Raw genomic sequence first — 20,460 nt, 5'->3', positions numbered from 1 at the left:
CAAAAAGACAGAGCCACCTGAGCCTGGTAATGGTAGATTGCTGGTCTAAAATAGCTCATAATTTGAATTTTTTATTTCCCAGAGCCAAACTATTTTCTCTGTCTTCCTCCGCTCACTGCTGGATGTAATAAGATGCTGGCATAGCGTGTTGGCATGAGTTCCTCATTTCCTTATTTTAAAGTATGCGAACAATGGCACATCAAGTTATTCAGCTGCACTCTTATTATTAACAATGCCACGCAAACAGAAGAGTGTGAATGTAAAACTCAAGCACCCCACCATTAAGTTCATTATGGACGTCAACATCGTTTAAATTCAAGCAGGTATACTTACATCCGCTGTCCTCGGTTCTTCTAAAACACTACAGGAGGAAGCTGGCCATCCCCAGGGGACTGATGCCAGGCACGGCATGCATAAGTAATACCGTTTTCTGAATCTCCACACAGAACAATTACTCTCTCCAGGAGAGTTCTGTGTCATTAAAATTGAAATGTGTTTATTTTGAAATACATTCAAATTCATCTTCCCTCTTGCCACTTAAACTGTCAGGTATAATTTTATGGGCACTGCAGAGTGAAAAGGTGAAAAAATACCCACATTCCTCATGGTTAAATAACGATAGAGAGGCACCTCAATAATGAATGTTTATTCATTAACACTTGAAAAAATCTCAGAGTTTTACATTTGGAACCACCAAATTAATTCCGCGAATTGTCATGCGTCTTAATGAGTCTCATGATAAATCACTCAAAACAGTCAGCGGTGACCCTGGTGTGAATTAATAACAGACTGGAACCTGTGGTGATCCCCAACATGTGTTTGCAAACTAATACATAATTTCACAGTTTTTAGTCATAATTTGAAACTGTGCCCCCTACTTCCCCAAACCTGGAAAAAAAGGAATCAAATTTTTAATAAACTCTAATATGATAATGACCTACAACTCAGGAGCACATGGGCTCCAGCATAGTCTGGTTCTCCATCTGTCTTTCTCACACATCCAGATAAACACACACACTCTCACACTCCTCTGTTCTATTTCCATATCAAACAGGGCTTGTTTTGCTCCAAACTTCCATGTTTACTTGCCTCCACTTGCAGGTGGTGTGTCAAGTCAGTCAGATGAAAATGAAGAGACAGGCAGTGTGTTTGTGTGTGTGTGTGTGTGTGTGTTGGTAGGAGCTTTATCTTAATATTTGTCTAAATCGGAACCCCAGAAGAAGTTTTGCTGTGCAAAAACAACATCAGAGTGAACTTGGTTACAATTTGGGGAACAACAGATTTTCGTATTATGATGCAACATGGTTTAATCAATACAAACAATACATACCTGTGATTTCCAAATATATTTAAAGGCATAGTTCTCTCAAAAATCAACAATTTCTCACCCTTGTGTCCTTCAACACCTGTATGACTTTTTATTTTTTTGTGAAGCACAAAAGATGATATTTTGGAAAATATACTATATTACTGTTCAAAAGTTTGGGGTAAGTAGCATTGTTTTTGTAAAAAAAGTATTAAGCTCACCCAAAAATACAACTGTTAAAACAGTATTATTGTGAAATATTATTACAATTTATAATAACTGTTTTCTATCTGGATATATATTAAAGTATAATTTATTCCTGTGATGCAAAGCTTAATTTTCAGCATCATTAGTCCAGTCTTCAGTGTCACATGATCCTTCAGAAATCATTCTAATATGCTGACTTGCTGCTCAAGAAACATTTATTATTATTTTCAATGTTAAAAACAGTTGTTGCTTAATAATTTTGTGGAAACTGTGATACTTTTTCCAGAATTCTGGACAAAGTAAAAAAAAAAACAGCATTTATTTGAACTAGAAATATTTTGTGAAGCCAATGCCTTGCATTGTTTTAACTCTTTTCAAAGTCTTAGTTCACAGTTCGCATGTTTCTGCTCGAGTGTGCATTTTTGTTGACATTTGCGGGTCTGATTTTAAAATAGGCTCGAGTGAAATTATGAGTTGTCATCACATGTCCACAGAAGTGTTGCTTTACCGCGTGACCTAAGAAGGGAAGAAGAGCCCAGATGCACTTTAGATGATATTCCATATGACAGGTAGAGTTAGCAATGAATAAATAGATGAAAACTGATGCATTTACAGTGCAGACAAGCATCACTGCTGGGACATTTGGCCCAAAACATCTGGCGATGACGCTCTGACATACATGTGGTCTCTGTCAGACCGCTAACTATATTTCTAAGAGTGGACTCTCTCCATAGACCAGGCCTTACAACTCACCTTAGTAGTTTTGATTTTGTTCCCAGAGCTGCAGGACCAGCCGGTGAGTTCAGGCAACACTTTACACTCTTCACCATTTAAGCATGGCTCCATTTGACACCACCACTTCATCCGCACGATAGATGCTGAAAGGGAATGAAAAGAAAACCAAGTTAAAGACAGGAACAACACAGTACCATCAAAAAATTCTTCACTATTTATATACAAAAATCTGCCAAAAATATCGGCACCCTTGGTAAATATGATCAAAGAAGGCTGTGAAAATTAATCTGCATGGTTAATCCTTTTGATCTTTTATTTAAATAATTCACAAAAATCGAACCTTTCATTGGATAATCAGAATTAAAAATGGAGGGAAATATCAGTATGAAATAAATGTTTTTCTCAAATACACGTTGGACACAATTATTGGCACCCCTAGAAATTCTCATGAGTAAAACATCTCTGAAGTATATTCCCATTCATATTCACAATTTTGAGCACTCCAGGGTGATTATGAACATGATATTATCCAGCCCAAATTCCCATAATCTTCCATCACAATGAGAAAAACCAAAGAATATATTTCTGATGTGCAGCAGAAGATAATTGAGCTTCACAAATTAGTGAAGTGACTTTAAGAAAAGAGCTAGAGCAGTGAAACTTCCCATTTCCACCATCAGGGCAATAATTAAGAATTTCCAATCAACAAAAAATGTTACGAAACTGACTGGAAGAGCACGTGTGTCTATATCGTCCTAATGCATGGTGAGAAGGACAGTTTGAGTGGCTAAAGACTCTCCAAGGACCACAGCTGGAGAATTGCAGAACATAGTTCAGTTTTGGGGTTAGAAAACCTTAAACTAAATTGTCAAACACCACCTACATCACCACATGTTGTTTGGGAGGGTTTCAAGAAAAATTCTCCTAGCTCATCCAAAATCAAACTCCAGAATATTCAGTTATCAGACACGACTGGAACTTCAAATGGGACTGGCTTCTATGGTCAGATGAAACTAAAAAATGATATTTTTAGCAGCAAATACTCAAGATGGGTTTGGTGAACACAGGGATAAAAAGTATCCCATGTGTACAATGAAATATACTGCTGTATTTGTGATGTTGTGGGCCTATATTTCTGCTGAAGGTCCTGGACATCTTGTTTAGACACATGGCATCATGGATTCTATCAAATACCAACAGATAAAAAATCAACAAGTGACTGACTCTGTTAGAAATCTTATAATGGGCCATGTTTAGATCTTCCAACCGGCCATTCCAGTCCTCTGACCTGAACCCTATAGAACATGAGTGAGGTGAACTGAAGAAGCACCAACATGGAGCTGGGAATCTGAAGGGTCTGGAGTGATTCTGGATGAAGGAATGGTCTCTGATCTCTTGTCAGGTGTTCTCTAACCTCATCAGGCATTATAGGAGAAAATTTAGAGCTGTTAAACTGGCAAATGGAGGTTTCAAAAAGTATTGAATAAAAGGGTGCCGTTAATTGTGGCCAATGTGTATTAGAGAAAAACATTTATTTCATAATGATATTTCCCCCCATTTTAAAATCTTATCGAATGAAAGGTTAGATTTTTTTTTTTTTTAATAAAACATCAAAAGGATTAACAATGCAAATTAATTTTCATAGGCTTCTTTGATCATATTTACCAAGGGTGCCGATATTTTTGGCCATGACTGTACATACATACATGTGTATGTATATATATATATATATATATATATATATATACATACATACACACACACACACGTATATATATATATATATACACACACACACACACACACACACACACACACACACACACACGTATATATTTATTTATTTATTTTTACAAAGGAAAGAACCAAAGAAATACACACAAAAAATGTATATGAATAATATATGCAGTAAAAAAACAGTAATCAAATAAAACTGTCAAATAAAACTATAAAATAAAATACAGTAAAACTGTTTTCTATTTGAATACATTTTAAAATGTCATTTGTGACTCATTTTTTGAAATTGAGATTTATACATCACCTGAAAGCTAAATAAATAAGCTTTCCATTGATCTATGGTTTGTTATATTAGGATAGGACAATATTTGGCCGAAATACAACTTTTGAAAATCTGGAATCTGTGGGTGCAAAAAAATCTAAATATTGAGAAAATCACCTTTAAAGTTGTCCAAATTAAGTTTTAATATATTTACGGTAGGAAATTGACAAAATATCTTCATGGAACATGATCTTTACTTAATATCCTAATGATTTTTGGCATAAAAGAAAAATCAATAATGTTGACCCAAACAATGTATTTTTGGCTATTGCTACAAATATACCCCAGCGACTGGGTTTGTGGTCCAGGGTCACATTTATTCATGTGATGCAAAGCTGAATTTTAAGCATCATTACTCCAGTCTTCAGTGTCACGTGATCCTTCAGAAATCATTTTAATATATTGATTTGATGCTCAAGCAACATTTTATATTATCATCAATGCTGAAAACACTTGTGTTGCTTAATATTTGGTGGGGGGGCATTATAAATTTTTTAGGATACTTTCATAAAGTTCAAAAGAACAACATTTATTTGAAATAGAAATCTTTTAACTTTATAAGTGTCTTTACTGTCACTTTTGATCAATTTAATGCATGAATAATTGAATAATATGAACATGAATAATAATTGCTGAATAAAAGTATTATTTTCTTTTTAAAAAATAAACTTTTGAAAGTACAAAATTATTTTATTCAGCAAAGACGCATTAAATTAAAATAAGTAACAGCAACAATGACTGCCCCTATCATTCTGCTTAATAGATTGCTAATTACAAAATTAATAAATACAACAATGATATAAAATACTGATTTAGTTTAAATTATTTATTTATGTGAAAAGAAAGAGAAAGCAGGGTGATATAAGAGACATAAAACTAGCACGCTGTTTGCCAGAGACAACAGTCTAGAGATTAGCAATAACATACGTTTTACATAAGTTTACCACAAAAGACCAATCAGAAATCTAGTATTCCAGAGATCGGTTAACGAAGAATGTATAAAATCACAAATAACTAAATTGGATTAAAAAGAAATACTGAGCTCTGTTCAATTTTCTCAAGTTTTCACCTGCTCAGAGGCATACAAAAAAATGACCATATCATCACACCCACATAAACTCACTGCCCACCTTTCAGATGCACATAAACCCACACAGAAAGAAGAATGTGCATGCTAAATTACACAAAAACACACAAGCTATGGCTGATTAATGCTCCATGCTGACAAAACCGCATGAGAGAAACAGCATATGTTGGGTTTTGGACACAGTCACAGCATGGGTCCCTTAATTTGCAAGACTTGTGCTGATCATTCAGCTTCATCATAAAGCCAGTGTTGGTCAGAAAAAATCATGCTAGTCTTTTTAGCAGGATATTCAGGGACAGATCCATACACAGTCAGCAGCTTCTTTTGTAAAATGGTAATATCCTGCTTAACACAATACATGTGCGCCCCAGGCACCAGAATATAGTAATGCTATTGAAGATATGAGAAAATGTATGAAAGTGAATGTGGTATTACATCTGGATTTTTCTTTCAAAACTTTCTTGTTGACATTTTATCTAAGAATGAATTATAAAGACTTTGAATCATATTGTGCATGATTCTGCATTATCATTTTCCCAATCTAAATCCAAGTACTAGAGAATCATCACTGATAGCACAGGTGAATTTAAGCTCAAGTGGCCTGTGTGCAAAAAAAGGCATTATATAGGGTATATTAATGAGGAATATTATTTATATGAATTAATTTTATTCATAAACAAATACCATAAGTCATCTGCCAGTTTTGGATATTTACAGATATATTGATATTCAATTGTAAAAGCTCATCATCTAATAGCTACTTAAAGTTAATCTTTAAAAACAGTAATAATTTAACAACATTGTTAAAAGTAATCTTTAGCCAAACTCAAATATCCATTTTTCATACTTTACATTATAATGTTGTGATGCCTAAATTTGTTTGTGGCATTTAAAATTACTGAGTTTCATTTTTAGCTTTATTTTTCATTTATTTAGACAAAATACAATAGAATTCTAATATTGACCATTTATTTGTTCATTAATTATTAGTTTATTGAATCAGCTAGAATATAGATACCTTCAGCAAGAAACACAGTCTGTGGCAGTAAATCCCCAAAAATATCTGTTGATGGAAAAGTCAGCAAACTGGCAGAGCAGGATTAGATTCACACCTCGAAGCCTGGGCTAAATTTAAGAAGAGTGACAGCTTGAGAAAGCCACTGTTTTATGTTGCTGGAGTTTTAAATCAAATGGAGCCCTGAAGTCCAACCTGTTTCTGAAATTAAAATAGAGCCAACTTTGTTTGCAAACCATCAAATGCAGCCAGGGTTATTAATATTAACTAAAGCTGGCCCTGAAACTAAACACTGTATATTTACAGAAAAAAGAATTTAAAAAATTGTTACCAAAAATTTCAATAAAACAGAAAATACATAAAGAAAACTCTAATTCAAAATATTAACAAAAACTATAACAGAATGTCAATGATTCTAAAATACCACTGACTGCAGCTTATGCTGTCATACATGTATTTTTTTTTTTTTGACCAGTATGACAGTTATGGACTGTATTGATACCTATTGGTGTGGAAGCGGCATCACAATAATTAATATAAAAAGCTGTGACTGTGGACAGTGGACATACCATCTACGCATGAAGGTTGGGCATGGGTGGTCCCAGCAACCTGTCCAGGGAGACATGAGCACTTGACCGTCTGAGATCTCTCCTCTATTTTATTCTTATTACAGCAACGATGAGCTGCAACCACTTCACAGGTTCCTGGCTTAACTTCAGACCGACCTTAGATTGACAGAAAGACAGTTAGAGACATTTCATGCAGGATGTTTGTCATATTGTGTCCTCACACATCTTGAAATATAAAACTGTGAAAAAGGCACAGGCAGTAATATTCCTAGCATTCTGGCGCCCTCACATGGACATACACAACACAACACTACAATTAACCTATGCTGAGCTCTAATCCAGTGACTTCACAAAAAGCAGAGGAAAAAAATTAAAAATTATCAAAATTAAAAATTTTAGCTAGTACAGTTTCTGAAGTGATGGAATATACATATATAAATATATATATCATTAGACTTTTTAAGTATGCAAATAACCACTTTTAATCTACCCAACACCTCATGGCCAAATGATTGAATGAGTTATAATGGGTGGCAAATGGTTCTTTAGCTGTTAATAGCAGTGGTCTGACTGTGCTCCCGGAGGGGCCATATAACTGTGTGTCCAGTGTGTTTAATTAGACCTGAGGGGAAAGACAAAAGGGGGAGAGAGAGATAAAGAGAGGGAGAGATGTTGCACTAGCTTAGCTCACCGGTTTGGCCTCGAGAGCTTTGGTTGCTGCTGGACACTGAGTGTGAGCACAGGAGCCACACACACACAAGCAGAAGAGCTCCTGGTTTCTGCTTTACTTTATTCCTGTAGATAAGCTCCACACAGATTTCTTGCATTTTCCTGTAAGAAAAAAGCTGTGTATTTTGTCTTGATCATTATTTTAATACTTTTTTTTAATAATGCATGCATCATGTGTAATTACAAAAGCCTATTTCTGTAGCATATTTAAAAATAACAGAATACGACCAAAGCTTACAGCTGAAATACCAAGGGTTATTAATATTTTATTAATATTTTGACACATCATACATTCAGTGCATGTTATTAATAGTAATTGCTCTGCCTCAAACTGGAAGATCTTAAGAGGATACCTGAATTTAGTATGACACTTCACTTAATGTTCTGTCATTTGCAAGCCATCAAACTGATCCCTAGTGCTCTTCTAGGTCGCCCAGGAAAGATAATAATAAAAATGTTACCAGGATAACATTTTTAAACTTCTCAATAATCTGTAAAGCCTGTCTAGGTACACTTGCTTGTCAGCTCATCATACTATATACAACTGGCAGGATGTGAAATCAATATGTAAACAAAAACAAACAAAATATATACATAGACCAAAATATGATGGTAATTAGAAAGCCGAGATTCAAGGATAGACTAATCAGGTTAATCAGTAAGCTTACAAATTATTTGTTGATGAGATAGCCTATTGTAAAATTAAAGTAAACAACATTTCAGGGGTTAAGGGAGAAACGCTATTATAAACTAATTCAAACAAATACTGAAAACAACGTATAAAATGTTACTCAAATTACTAGTATACTAATTTACAGACACTTCATGACTCATAAAAGAATGAAAATTGTGATAAATTGCGACAATATTAGCCGATTCGTGTCAAGATTGTGGACTATTTCTCTTCACTGATTTATATATGACATGCTCCTTAATAAACTAATGCGAGACCTGCCGCAGTTTTCATTTGCTAGATAACTTCTATCTTTGCAAGTTCTCGCGGACGCAGTAAGCACGCCGCGTTTTTAGCACGAATTTATTTTCATGTACACATAGTGTTTGAGCATAATTTTGTAAACGAATAGAAAATACAAATGATTCAACTTGCTCCTTTTAAAAAATAAAGTTTAGGGTTGCCTTACCTGTATTTCTTCAGGAAAACATGTGTCCCTCCTCTTCAGCACTGGTTGACTGGAAGACGCTTCCTGCATGCGTCAGTGTCAAACTTAATCAAGAGACCATCTGTTCATTCAGATCTTCTCTATTACTACTCTAAAGGCGATTACTTGTGTTAGTTACGCGGTAGATGGGGATATTTAATAGCACGAGCTCATGACAGGAAGAACCCATTATATTTATTCTATACCGCCATACTAACATTTCCATATAGTTATATAATAACACCAATACATGTGATTTAACTGAAGTCCAATTAAAAGGACATTTTGGATATTCAAAATCTCCAATATGCGTGTTTTGTAATATATATATATATATATATATATATATATATATATATATAAACTGTTTATTTTGGTGTACATACATATGCAAATAACTTAACTTTTAAGTGCAGAATTTTGGTTTCTGCTAAATGTAATATCTTATATATGCAACTTGTCTGGACAACCAAAAACTAAAGACTGAGTTCAGACATAATCAAGAATAAAGAGAGTCACTAAATGATTGAAGCTTTATTTGTGTCAGCAACATCAGCATCTGTCATGTCTGTGTCTTCATAATCAAACTTGCCATCTTCTCTCACCATCTCCAGTGCCCTTCAAGTGCCCCATTGTCTTTCAGTGACCCTCACCGGACTCAATGTCTTTGTGGTGAGTGGTGATCCTCACCAGCCCCAGTGTCTTTGCAGTGACCCTCAGTTGCACCAATGTCCTGCTGTGACCCTCCCAGTGCCTTTGTGGTGACCCTCACTTGCCTCAGTATCTCGCCGTGACCCTCACCCACCCCAGTGTCTTACAGGTGACCCTCACTGACCACAATGACTTGCGGTGACCCTCACCAGCACCAGTAGCTTGCAGTGACCCTAACTTGGCCCCATTACCTTGTGGTAATCCTCACCAAACACAGTGTCTTCCAGATGACCTTTACCTGCCTCAGTGTCTCCACTGTTTTGCAGTGATCCTTTCTTGGCTCCAATGTCTTGTGGTGACCCTCACCAGCCCCAGTGTTTTGCTTTAACCCTTGCCAGCCCTACTGTTCTGCGGTGATCCTTAATTGGCCCTAATTTCTTGCAGTGACCCTTGTCGGCCCCATCGTTTTACAGTGACTTTTATTTGGCCCCAATGTCTTGCGGTGACCCTCACCAACCCCAGGCTTTGCGATGAACTTCACCAACCCTATTGTCTTGTGGTGACCCTCACTGTCAACACTGCCTTCCAGGTGACCCTCATCAGCCCCAGTGCCTTCCGGGTGACCCTCATCAGCCCCAGTGTCTTCCAGTGACCCTCACCAACTTCATTATCTTGCAATGACCCTCACCGACCCCAGTGTCTTCCGGTGACCCTCACCGACCCCAGTGTCTTCTGGTGGCCTTCACCGGGCCCAGTGTCTTCCGGTGAACCTCACCGACCCCACTGTCTTCTGGTGACCCTCACCGACCCCACTGTCTTCTGGTGACCCTCACCGACCCCACTGTCTTCTGGTGACCCTCACCAACCCCACTGTCTTCTGGTGACCCTCACTGACCCCAATGACTCGCGGTGACCCTCACCAGCGCCAGTGACTTGCAGTGACCTTAACTTGGCCCTATTACCTTGTGGTAATCCTCACCAAACAGAGTGTCTTCCAGGTGACCTTTACCTGCCTCAGTGTCTCCAATGTTTTTCAGTGACCCTCGCTGGCCCCGCTGTTTTGCAGTGATCCTTTCTTGGCTCCAATGTCTTGTGGTGACCCTCACCAGCCCCAGTGTTTTGCTTTAACCCTTGCAAGCCCTACTGTTCTGCGGTGATCCTTAATTGGCCCCAATTTCTTGCAGTGACCCTTGCCGGTCCCATCGTTTTACAGTGACTTTTATTTGGCCCCAATGTCTTGTGGTGACCCTCACGAGTCCCAGTGTCTTGCGGTGACCCTCACCGACCCCAGGGTTTGCGATGAACTTCACCAACCCTATTGTCTTGTGGTGACCCTCATCAGCCCCAGTGCATTCCGGGTGACCCTCATCAGCCCTAGTGCCTTCCGGGTGACCCTCACCGACCCCACTGTCTTCTGGTGGCCCTCACTGGCCCCACTGTCTTCCGGGTGACCCTCACCGACCCCACTGTCTTCTGGTGGCCCTCACCGGCCCCACTGTCTAGCAATGAACCTTACTGGCCCTAGTGTTTTGTGGTGACCCTCATAAGCCACAGTGTCTTTTACTCTCCTATATCTGGGTCTCCAGAGGCTTCTCCACTCTCTATGTCACTGCTATGTAGTGAAGGAATGAAAAAGAAAGAAAGAAAAGAGTTTGTTCACTTAACATTCATGACCCATATAATTTTAATGTTAACTTACTCTCATCTAGTCTTATTTATAGCAATTTCTTAAATTTCTATGAACACATGCACAGGACAACCAGATCAGTCTCTTTCTCAATTTTTTTTCATCATCGAATATAAAAATGTTGTCTACTGTGATCCTACTGTGTACCTATAAGTGCATGAGCACAACTTTCTCCAAAAACATCTTAATCGTTTTCTCAATCGCCCAAGTCGTCCAATTTTGAGAAGCTTTAATCTGGAACATACATACACAAAACAAGCATGAACGTTGACTGACAAGCACACTACAATGAATTAATTATAATAATCCTATAATGACCACCATCCTAAGTATCTGCACGTGTGTGTGATTTCAACATATATACCTCATTTCTTTGAGTGGCAGTTGTTGGACACACTCTTCATTAGTCCAGTCCCTTTCCTCCTCAAACACACAAAAATTTTCAATCTCTCAGATATATACAAAACTAAAGAATTTTCTGTTATTATTTTCACTCCTACACACTAGCAATGATTAAAAGTTAACAACATCCTGATTTAATTCATCAGCCCAATCACACAAAGATGCAACCATCATTTGAAACATACATTTATAATGCAGTATAAACTCACTGCTGTGTTGCTGGTGGATGCAAGAGGGTACATGTTTGGCAGCAAGTGGATCAGGTTGTCCAGCAGGTGCTCAATCAAAGTGTTACACTGCCCCTGTTCTTCAACCATGGCGGGGCTGAAAGGAACACTGCACATGCAAATAACATGTTACCTTACTAAATACACCACACACCCCATCTTCATTTTATGACTGACAGCTCCATCAGATAGGTCTCTGTGTCTTATAATATCCTGAAAACTTGTGCATTTAATTCTAGACACCTCAGTCCTTTCTGTTATTTTGTAATGTGTTCTGAAGAACAGACTATATCAGCTGAATACACACATACAAACACTTACTGAAAGATGTTGGGTCCAAAAACTATTGACAAGTTCTCAGATGTCATAAGATTTAGATGACTCTCAGCAGCAACACGAGACAGGAAGAACATTAGGTAGCAGAGAACATTAAAATGTTCCTCTGGAAGACTGTTCAGCACAGTCCTCACAGCCTGATTCAGTTCTTCCTTTTTTGAATCTGCAAAATACAAGGATTCAGTATGATTGAGTCAGATCTTATAAATCTGTTTTGTTGAGCAGCAAGTACTTAACTTAGAATGTTCACTCATCATCACCATCAACTTCACTTACCCCTGAACACCTTCAGCAGTTGTGTCCTGTGTGGCTCTGGAATAAGTCCACCAGGCAATTCCCTGAGGAAAACTTTCAATAAGGAGGCTGAAGTAAGAACATCCCTACTGTCAAACTCTGGAAAGCCTCCTTCATCAAAACTTTCCCTCAGTTCCTTGCAGCGTTTCACTGACCCTCCGACTCTGAACAGGCCACTCTTACTGAGACCTAAACATAAACACACATTTTACAAATACACACAACCTCTACATACAAGAGACAAACACTGAGAAACACTGTCAAACACTCACCGTGCTTCTCCACAAACTCCACTATGTGTGTGAGCACCAGAGGAAGACCCTGCCTCATCTGTCCACTCTTCCTCAGGATGATGAGGGGCACACCGAACACGGCTCTTGGTGTTTCCACCTGCACATGCCGAAGGATCAGTAGAAAACCAAAAAAATCTGGAATCTTTAACTTAGAATTGTACAGCACAGCACACCATGCATGAGAAGGGTTTTTATTTCTAACAAGTGTACATTTTAATATCTAAGAGTTCATAGCCCGGAAACATTTATTGTTCCCACATGTACACTAATACAAATTTACAATTGGCTATTTGAAAATTAAAGCAAATATGCTAATATATTTTTAAATGTTCTGAAACTGTATAAAGCTCTTTACTGGATAGTCATTGTTAGTAATCTGCTGTGTGCATATCGCATACTTACACACACTGATAAAACACCAATCGCTCCCATTTCCATGGATGGAAAGGATGGGGGGAGGGCGAGAGGGTTCAGTGGCAGAGCTATCAACCAATCCGAGGAGAGTCCGAAGCCGCGGGTCGAAACCGGGAGTCCAAACAGTCAAAAACGAGCGTCAAAAACAGAAGGGAGTCGAAAACCGATGGTCAAAACACGAAGCGAATCCAAAGCCGATAGTCAAAGTCCGAAAACAAGTCAAAAACCAAAGAATAGCCGAAAATTTCACTATAAAAACTCGCCAAACGCACAAAAACACCAACCGCACAAATCGCCAAAACTCCCAACAGAGAATTCTAGAAAAGAATGTTCATATACTGCACTCCTCGCGTCATAATTGCGCTCTACTGATGATGTAGAATATTCTTAACACAGTCCAGCTGTGTTTGATTGCATTACTAAATGTGCATACATTAACATTTAAGACACTGAAATAAAATAAATAAAATTCAAGTGAATACAGCTACATATTGCAGTTTTCTCATTTGGCAATAAATGTTTAATAACTTCAGGAAAGAATTTATTATAGGTCAAATTCCTTCACAAATATCTGCGTAAACAATATGTACAAACATTAACTTAAAACATATTTTACAAGACACAAAGGCAAAACAAGATAAATAAAACTATAATGGTAAAACTTTATACTAAGGTGCCATTTGTTCACACCGGATAACTAGTTCACAAACGTTTAATTTTAAAAGTTGAATTTTAGCATTCACTCATTCATTATGAAAATCAAGCAGTCTGTGAATTAACAATGAACATTTGTATTTTTATTAAATAAGGTTAATGGAGATCAATAAATACTGTACCGAATATATTGCTCACTGTTAGTAAATGCATTAGCTGATGTTAACTAATGAGACTTTACTGTAAAGTGCTACCTACTAAAACTGACACAGAATTACCAGAGGCCTGTATTACAAAACTATTTAAAGAAATCCAACACAGGATTGGTTTCATCATTGTTCATTACATATATATAAAAAAAAAACACGAAGAATGTGCTTACACAGCATAAGAGATCATGATGAACACAGAGTGAGAGGTGATGACTTCATTGCACATCTGAGACATGCTGATTGGTCAAATACACACAAATGACCTGTGATTGAGACTAACTTGCACTGGAGTAAGTTAGTCATGCAGTGTTTGCTACTATTCCAATAAGCACCAATCTACCTTTGTAGAACTTAATTCTAACTGGTTTAACTTGCTTTGTGGTACAGATCTCATCCTCCTTGCATAATAATCGTAAAATTGTCTGGATTGTTGGTTGATAAAATGACAACATTCCTAATAAATTAGGAGTTACAAATTAATGAGAAAACAATACATGATGTTACAGTTTGAAGTACAAAGCAAATACAGACTCTACACATAAATGGGGTTATTTGATATATGCTGCAAATAAACTATTGTAGGTGAATTTGAGGAACAACTGCCATTAATTTTGTACTTGTTTAATGCTGCATGTTTCTGATGTGAAGTTTAGCTTGAAGAGGACAGTCTGAGGTGTGGTGACATCAGCAACAGCTAACTCCTGTCCATCAGCCAATCCCAAATCTTCAACACACACACAAATCATAGTATTTAAAAATCATGGCATTTATAAAAAACGATAAAGCTGTCAACATTCTGACCATTTGGAAATTCTATTTCATCTCACCTTTCAAAGTTTTGCAGAGATTGGGTCTCGTTCTTTCTTCAATTGAGGCAATGGTCTGAAGGACACAAATAAAACCTTAATATTTACAATAAACATCACTATATTCAGAATCTTAGCATATTGATACGGTCTTACCTGCAGGTAGAGTGTTTTATTTTTGCCTTCAAGTGTTGCAGTGATAGCTGGGGTCTTCATTTGACTAAAAAATTATTTTAAATTCAAGTAGATAAGTATTTATAAATCATTTGCAGTGAGAGAGAGTTAATGGGAATCGTGTACTTACAGAGAAGCATTCTCAGTCAGATACTCCAGCACCTCTTGCAGTTTAGCAGATGGTGGGAACTGTAGTTTTTGAGGAACCTGACTACAGGCTGTACAGTTTTCCTGTAAATCATAACAGGCAATATCACAACAGCAGGGATCATTTCACATCTTTTACTTTCAAAAAACTGAATCTTTGTAAAGAGGCCTTAAATGAAAGTTCGTAACTTGATAGTGTAACAGATAAAAGATTTAAATTGTCATCTTTACCTTTTGCTCTGCTTCAAATGTATAAGTATACAATCCATCCACATCATTAAAAACCAGATAGTTATTCAATGGGATATATGCACTGAAAGAAAACAGGCACACATAAATTAAGGTCTAGATTAGGTGATTAGTAAAATGTTTTAAATATACACTTTGCACATTTTAAATAAGGTTAAATGTTTGAGGAATGTAGCTTGGTTCGTAAGATCTAAAAAGGTTTTCACAAAAAATGTTGTTGGTTTTTTTTTACTGGCCAAGAAACAAACTTGAAATGTCAAAATGTCAGAGATGGAATCAAAATGTATAGATGATTCACCTTGAAGCAATTTTAAAAACTTCTGTGGCGCAAGCAGCTGAAAAAAAAAAAAAAAAATCCAACTACATAAATTAAGAATGAAAAAAAAAACAAATCTAAGGCTGGCCACACACTAGATGATTTTAGCCCGATTTGCATGTCATTACGATTATTTAACTGCTCCCAATCGAGACGGCACTTCCCTGAACTTAAACATGTTTGATATTTAGGACTCTTGATCATGCTGCCTCTGAGGTGATATCCGCGATAGCCAATGAGAGCGAGCAAGCGCCACCTACCGGATGTTGCATGCTTCCGTAGCTGAAGCTTGGCAGCAACAAACATACCATAAAAGCAGAGACCATCACCCATATTCTTTTCTATACTTTGTTTTTCACTGTGAAACAGAACGTGCGCCAGGAGAGCCAGCTGACAACGTTGATTGTTCTCTATTTGTTTTTCTTCTGTAGTCACGGTTTGATCTCGGGAGTTTCCGTGAGATCTCATGTCACTGAGAAATTGTTCCTACGATCGACAAGTGTGTGGTCTCGTGGTATGGTCTAGTGTGCGTGTTCAGAGGATTATAAGGCTAAAAATCGGTGGAACTGTCTTCATGTCTGTGGTCTCCCATGGTTTTAAAATCGTTTAAGATTTGAAAATCGTCTAGTGTGTGGCCAGCCTAAGGGAGGAAAACAGTTGTTCGATCCATACCAGCGATGACTGCATTTGTGGACGCAACAGCAGGGATGATTCGTTTAACTACACCTGAAAGAAAAGCATGAACGTCTTAGAACTACAGTCTATAAGAAAGCACTCTTGAAGTTTCTCAGATGCATCAGTCCAGCCGGCTTTACCTTGAGTGAGTCTGTAGGTGACACCAGTGATATTAAACTCGGCTGCTCTCTTTAAAGACTCCTGGAACACCCACTGAACGTGCTCTGGGTTATCACCATCCAGACCAGCAGCATCTGCAGACACAAAGCAAACACATATCAATGTTGAGACATTCAATGCACTATCAAAAATTACAGAGTCATATGAACTCCTAAAAATAAATATAAATATAGTTTAAACACCTCCAAAGGGTTTGTCTTTGGGCCACTGCAGCACTCTCACATACTCTATGCAGTGCTCTGGTAGCCGTGGCATTGAAGCAATAGTGCACATTGGGAAAGTGATCTGAAGAGAACAGACAAAAGCAGACAGTCACTTCATCTCAGCAATACGAGTGATGTACAATTGTATGGTCACAGCAAAGCCTTCATTTACAGTGATGAAGGGAATTAACAGCATATGAGAGTGAGACTACAGTACTTGTGGTGGGTAAAGCTCCAGTGTGCAGTCTACACAGGCTGTCATTCCCGGCAGGATGACTCTTGCATTCCCTTTAAAGCCCTCTGTCCCTCCATCTATCAGAGGAATGATAGAGCTGGGATCCAAAACTCCATCTTCATAAGAGAGCAGGGACAACTGAAGAGAAACCACACCAACTATACAGTCAAACCAAAACATGTCTGTCAGGGCTTATAGCTACTGTGGCAGACATTATATGATGGTTACTACAATACTGCCTATACCTTTTCACAACCACAGATTATTCAGCTATGAGCCCTAAGCGTAAGCTTAAGTCAAATAAAATGCACAAAGAAGAAAAGGATTTGCAATGAAATTTCAGTGGTAAAAGAAAAACTAATGAGTTTAAGTTCATTTACAACAGCAAAACTATTTTATAGATAATTTTAGTATTGTTACAAGTGCTTTTTTGGGGAAGCCGTGGCCTACAGGTTAGAGAGTCGGATTCGTAATCAAAAGGTTGTGGGTTTGAGTCTCAGGTCCGGCAGGGATTGTTGGTGGGGGGAGTGAATGTTCAGCGCTCTCGCCACCCTCAATACCATGACTGAGGTGCCCTTGAGCAAGGCACCGAACCCACAACTGCTCTGCAGCATAAATAGCTGCCCACTGCTCCGGGTGTGTGTTCACTGCTGTGTGTGCACTTTGGATGGGTTAAATCCATGAATTCTGAATTATGAATTCTGAGTATGGGTCACCATACTTGGCCGTATGTCACGTCACTTTCCACTTTTTTACAGAATTACACAAAAACCTTTCAGGGATTATTTAGCAAATAAAGACCTGCTGGCCGCACATCATTCCTCTTATTGCACAAATTAAGTATTTAAGATAATTTAAATAAAAACTAAAAATACAATTCAGAGTAAAAATGTAAAATACAACAGTTGTAAATATAAACATTACAGATAAATGAGGAAATAAAATGACTGTGTGGATTGTCTGTCAATGGTTAGAAAGGGGGCAGTGTAGTTTTAAAGAGCTGGTAGTTTCAATGTATTATTTAGCAAACATTTGTCTACTGGCTTTTGATAAAAATCCAAATCAGTTTTCATAGTTAAATGCATTTGATGTATCAGAACTGACCAGCATCCCATTGATCCAGCGCCTGGCAATGATTGAGTCCAGCCCACAAACAATAATATGAAACTCTACAGGGCAAAGAATATTCATAGATCAGACACAGACTCTATAAATACTTCATAGAGATGGTTTCTGATATAATGAAAAAATCTGCACTCACGTCTATAAAATGAAGCATCGAAATCCTGAATTTTTTTAAAATGTCTGAAATCAAATTAAGAAAATACATTATTTGTTTCATTTACAGAGATGTTAAGCATGTGTGCTCAGCACGTCAGTAAGTGTAAAGTCATTGTCATAGCATTATTTTAAAGGATACGGTACAACCTTACAACCAGGAACACGCTGGTTTATAAACTCAGCAGCCACATCTGCTTTAGGTCGTCCAACATCTTTAGACCTTAAAGAAGTTAGCAATAAACAAAATTAAATAATGTAGGTGCCAACAAACGTGGATGTCCGTTTAAAAATGCACACATTCGTACCTAAAGAGGAACTGTCTGTTGAGGTTGGAGACATCAATGATGTCCATATCCACAACATGAATATGACGAAAACCTGACAGAGCCTTAAAAAAATATTATCAACAAGTTTTCACCAAGTTAAAAAATATAGTACTGGATTGAAGAAAATAGAGAGACCTTACCAGGTTTTTCAGTAGTTCACATCCAAGACCCCCAGCTCCAATGACCAGGATTTTGCATGTTTCCAACAGAAACTGTAATGTCTTTTAAAATGAGGAAAAATGTGCAAATATAAAAAATAGAGAGAGAAAAAAAAAATATTACTAACTAAATAATATGAAGTACTAAAAAGTAAACAAAACTGTCCAATTGTTTTCTCACCTCCTCACTAGGTTCAAAGTCTGGGTGTGTGAAGGGGCCAGTTCTCGCCAGGAACTTCTGCACATGACTCCAGCGGCCATCCCAGTCACCAATATTGCAACCTTCAACTGCCATGCTGGCAAAAAAATTAAAATACCTAAATATACTTACATGCAGCAACCACCAGAATTTAAAACAATAGTATTAACTACACTAAACAACCCAAATTAAGGAAAAAAAAAAAATATATGGCTCTGCTTTCTTAAAAATTTGATAAAATGTTATCTCTATAAATCTTTTTTGCACTCCAATCATGAATCTTCAAACATTTGACTCACATTGTTTTAACTGTGATGAAGATGTTTCAAAACGCCGAGGTTTCTGAACATGGTTTATCGGTCAATGAGCTATTGAGTGCTTTCGATATAGCATTCTTACTTTAACCCATGCAGCACAGTAAATAAAAACAGGAACTTACTGGAATAACACTTGACATGGCTTAAGAGTTAAAGATGAAAAATAACGCAACCAACAACGTCTAAGAAAATCACAGTTAAAGTTCAGATTTAATAAAGTGATAATGACAGTTCTGTCTGAACACAGACCAGACCTAATGAAGACCATCGGGCTTAATTAACGTTATACTCGAAGACATACAGTAATGTTACATTTCATTAGCTGCCTTGAATGTTATTAAAAAGCTTCTATATTATGTGTGCTACTAATATTTTGCCATTCGCAAATTAAAATCCGATTAATCATTAGATTCTTGTTACTTTCTCTGCTTTGTTTACAAGTCAAATGCAGGGTGAATTTTCACAGTTCCTATACTGAGCAATCCTCAAACCTGCAGCCAGCTCTTAGCATTTCATCACTAACTTCTCAGTCAGCGCCGCTATTCTCCTTCTTTTCTTCTCCCTAAAAAGAAGAAATGAGCGAAGGTTCAAACAAGCTTGCACACGACCGCATATCCGTGCAGTAATGTTGTAATGAGCTCCTCTGTGCTGCTCATTGTTTATTCTGCGACACTTACGGCTCTTCTCCATCCGCCATACTTTCAGCGTCACATTCCTACCCATCCTGCTTTGCGGCGGCGAATCTGTCATAGTTCAAGTCGAAATGCTCACCTTTTCCATTATTATGACTAACTATCGCCACTTGGAGGCCTGTAACCCACGACCCCAAACGTCATTTAATTTGACAGAAATAGATTTTTTTCTTTGCAGATTTGAGCATGTGTTGAAGCACAGCGCCACTGGTTTATAAAGTTTGACATTAAATGTCATGTTATCTGAAAAAAGGTAAATTATAAGAATATAAATTATGTCTGCAGCACAAAACTAAATACTACCAGCGCTTGTGTACAGCATCAAGCTATACTTTAATTTTACACTCTGACCATGAAAGTCACAATGGGTGAATGTATTACTGTCTTTAATAGTTTATATTCTTTTATTCAAAGATTTAGTTTTTTCCCTTGTCACAGGCCCAGATTTTTCCATTTTAAAAATCT

At 37.4% G+C, this 20,460-nt stretch overlaps 3 protein-coding genes across 6 annotated transcripts; all 3 read right to left on the bottom strand.

Annotated features, from left to right (window-relative positions):
• Positions 1-632: 632 nt before the first annotated feature.
• LOC306859927 (chemokine-like protein TAFA-4) lies at positions 633-8,926 on the bottom strand. Its single transcript, XM_079401344.1, has 5 exons — positions 8,850-8,926; positions 7,670-7,809; positions 6,979-7,134; positions 2,267-2,391; positions 633-2,029 (listed from the first exon to the last, which is right to left on the bottom strand). The coding sequence occupies exons 2-5, from the start codon at positions 7,803-7,805 to the stop codon at positions 2,018-2,020; spliced, it is 429 nt and encodes a 142-aa protein (XP_079257470.1). The 5' UTR covers positions 7,806-7,809; positions 8,850-8,926; the 3' UTR covers positions 633-2,017.
• Positions 8,927-9,387: 461 nt separating this feature from the next.
• LOC306860075 (protein FAM13A-like) lies at positions 9,388-12,933 on the bottom strand (the record flags this gene model as incomplete). The annotated part of the gene is made up of 8 exons (XM_079401600.1): positions 9,388-11,130; positions 11,353-11,439; positions 11,570-11,625; positions 11,817-11,943; positions 12,156-12,333; positions 12,447-12,653; positions 12,737-12,854; positions 12,919-12,933. 8 exons carry the CDS (start codon positions 12,931-12,933, stop codon positions 11,079-11,081), a joined length of 840 nt encoding a protein of 279 aa, XP_079257726.1. The 3' UTR covers positions 9,388-11,078.
• Positions 12,934-13,657: 724 nt separating this feature from the next.
• On the bottom strand, positions 13,658-20,029 carry LOC306860039 (NEDD8-activating enzyme E1 catalytic subunit-like). 4 transcript variants are annotated; one of them, XM_079401567.1, is made up of 18 exons: positions 19,981-20,029; positions 19,286-19,865; positions 18,969-19,083; positions 18,770-18,850; positions 18,609-18,691; positions 18,443-18,523; positions 18,284-18,327; positions 18,127-18,191; positions 17,005-17,160; positions 16,767-16,869; positions 16,545-16,658; positions 16,402-16,455; positions 15,712-15,748; positions 15,396-15,477; positions 15,148-15,248; positions 15,000-15,063; positions 14,865-14,919; positions 13,658-14,761 (listed from the first exon to the last, which is right to left on the bottom strand). In XM_079401567.1, exons 3-18 carry the CDS (start codon positions 19,080-19,082, stop codon positions 14,643-14,645), a joined length of 1,353 nt encoding a protein of 450 aa, XP_079257693.1. In that variant the 5' UTR covers position 19,083; positions 19,286-19,865; positions 19,981-20,029; the 3' UTR covers positions 13,658-14,642. The 4 variants fall into 4 exon arrangements, with proteins under 4 accessions (XP_079257693.1, XP_079257691.1, XP_079257690.1 ...); XM_079401565.1 differs by having other exon boundaries at positions 19,795-19,865; XM_079401564.1 differs by having other exon boundaries at positions 19,827-19,865.
• Positions 20,030-20,460: the final 431 nt, after the last annotated feature.

Source organism: Barbus barbus, assembly GCF_936440315.1.
Source record: "Barbus barbus genome assembly, chromosome: 40".
NCBI classification, from domain to species: Eukaryota; Metazoa; Chordata; class Actinopteri; order Cypriniformes; family Cyprinidae; genus Barbus; species Barbus barbus.
Note: the sequence above shows the minus strand (reverse complement) of the source record. Positions and strands in the feature narration are given on the sequence as shown.

Coding starts and splice junctions, on each gene's coding strand:
- LOC306859927 (XM_079401344.1), bottom strand. CDS start 7,805: ATGCAAGAAATCTGTGTGGAGCTTATCTACAGGAATAAAGTAAAGCAG. Junction 7,135..7,669: donor AAGCTCTCGAGGCCAAACCG/GTGAGCTAAGCT, acceptor TGTCAATCTAAG/GTCGGTCTGAAGTTAAGCCA. Junction 2,392..6,978: donor CCAACCTTCATGCGTAGATG/GTATGTCCACTG, acceptor ATTCCCTTTCAG/CATCTATCGTGCGGATGAAG.
- LOC306860039 (XM_079401564.1), bottom strand. CDS start 20,000: ATGGCGGATGGAGAAGAGCC. Junction 19,084..19,826: donor ATAGCGGCGCTGACTGAGAA/GTTAGTGATGAA, acceptor TTTTTTTGCCAG/CATGGCAGTTGAAGGTTGCA. Junction 14,920..14,999: donor ATAAAACACTCTACCTGCAG/GTAAGACCGTAT, acceptor TGTGTCCTTCAG/ACCATTGCCTCAATTGAAGA.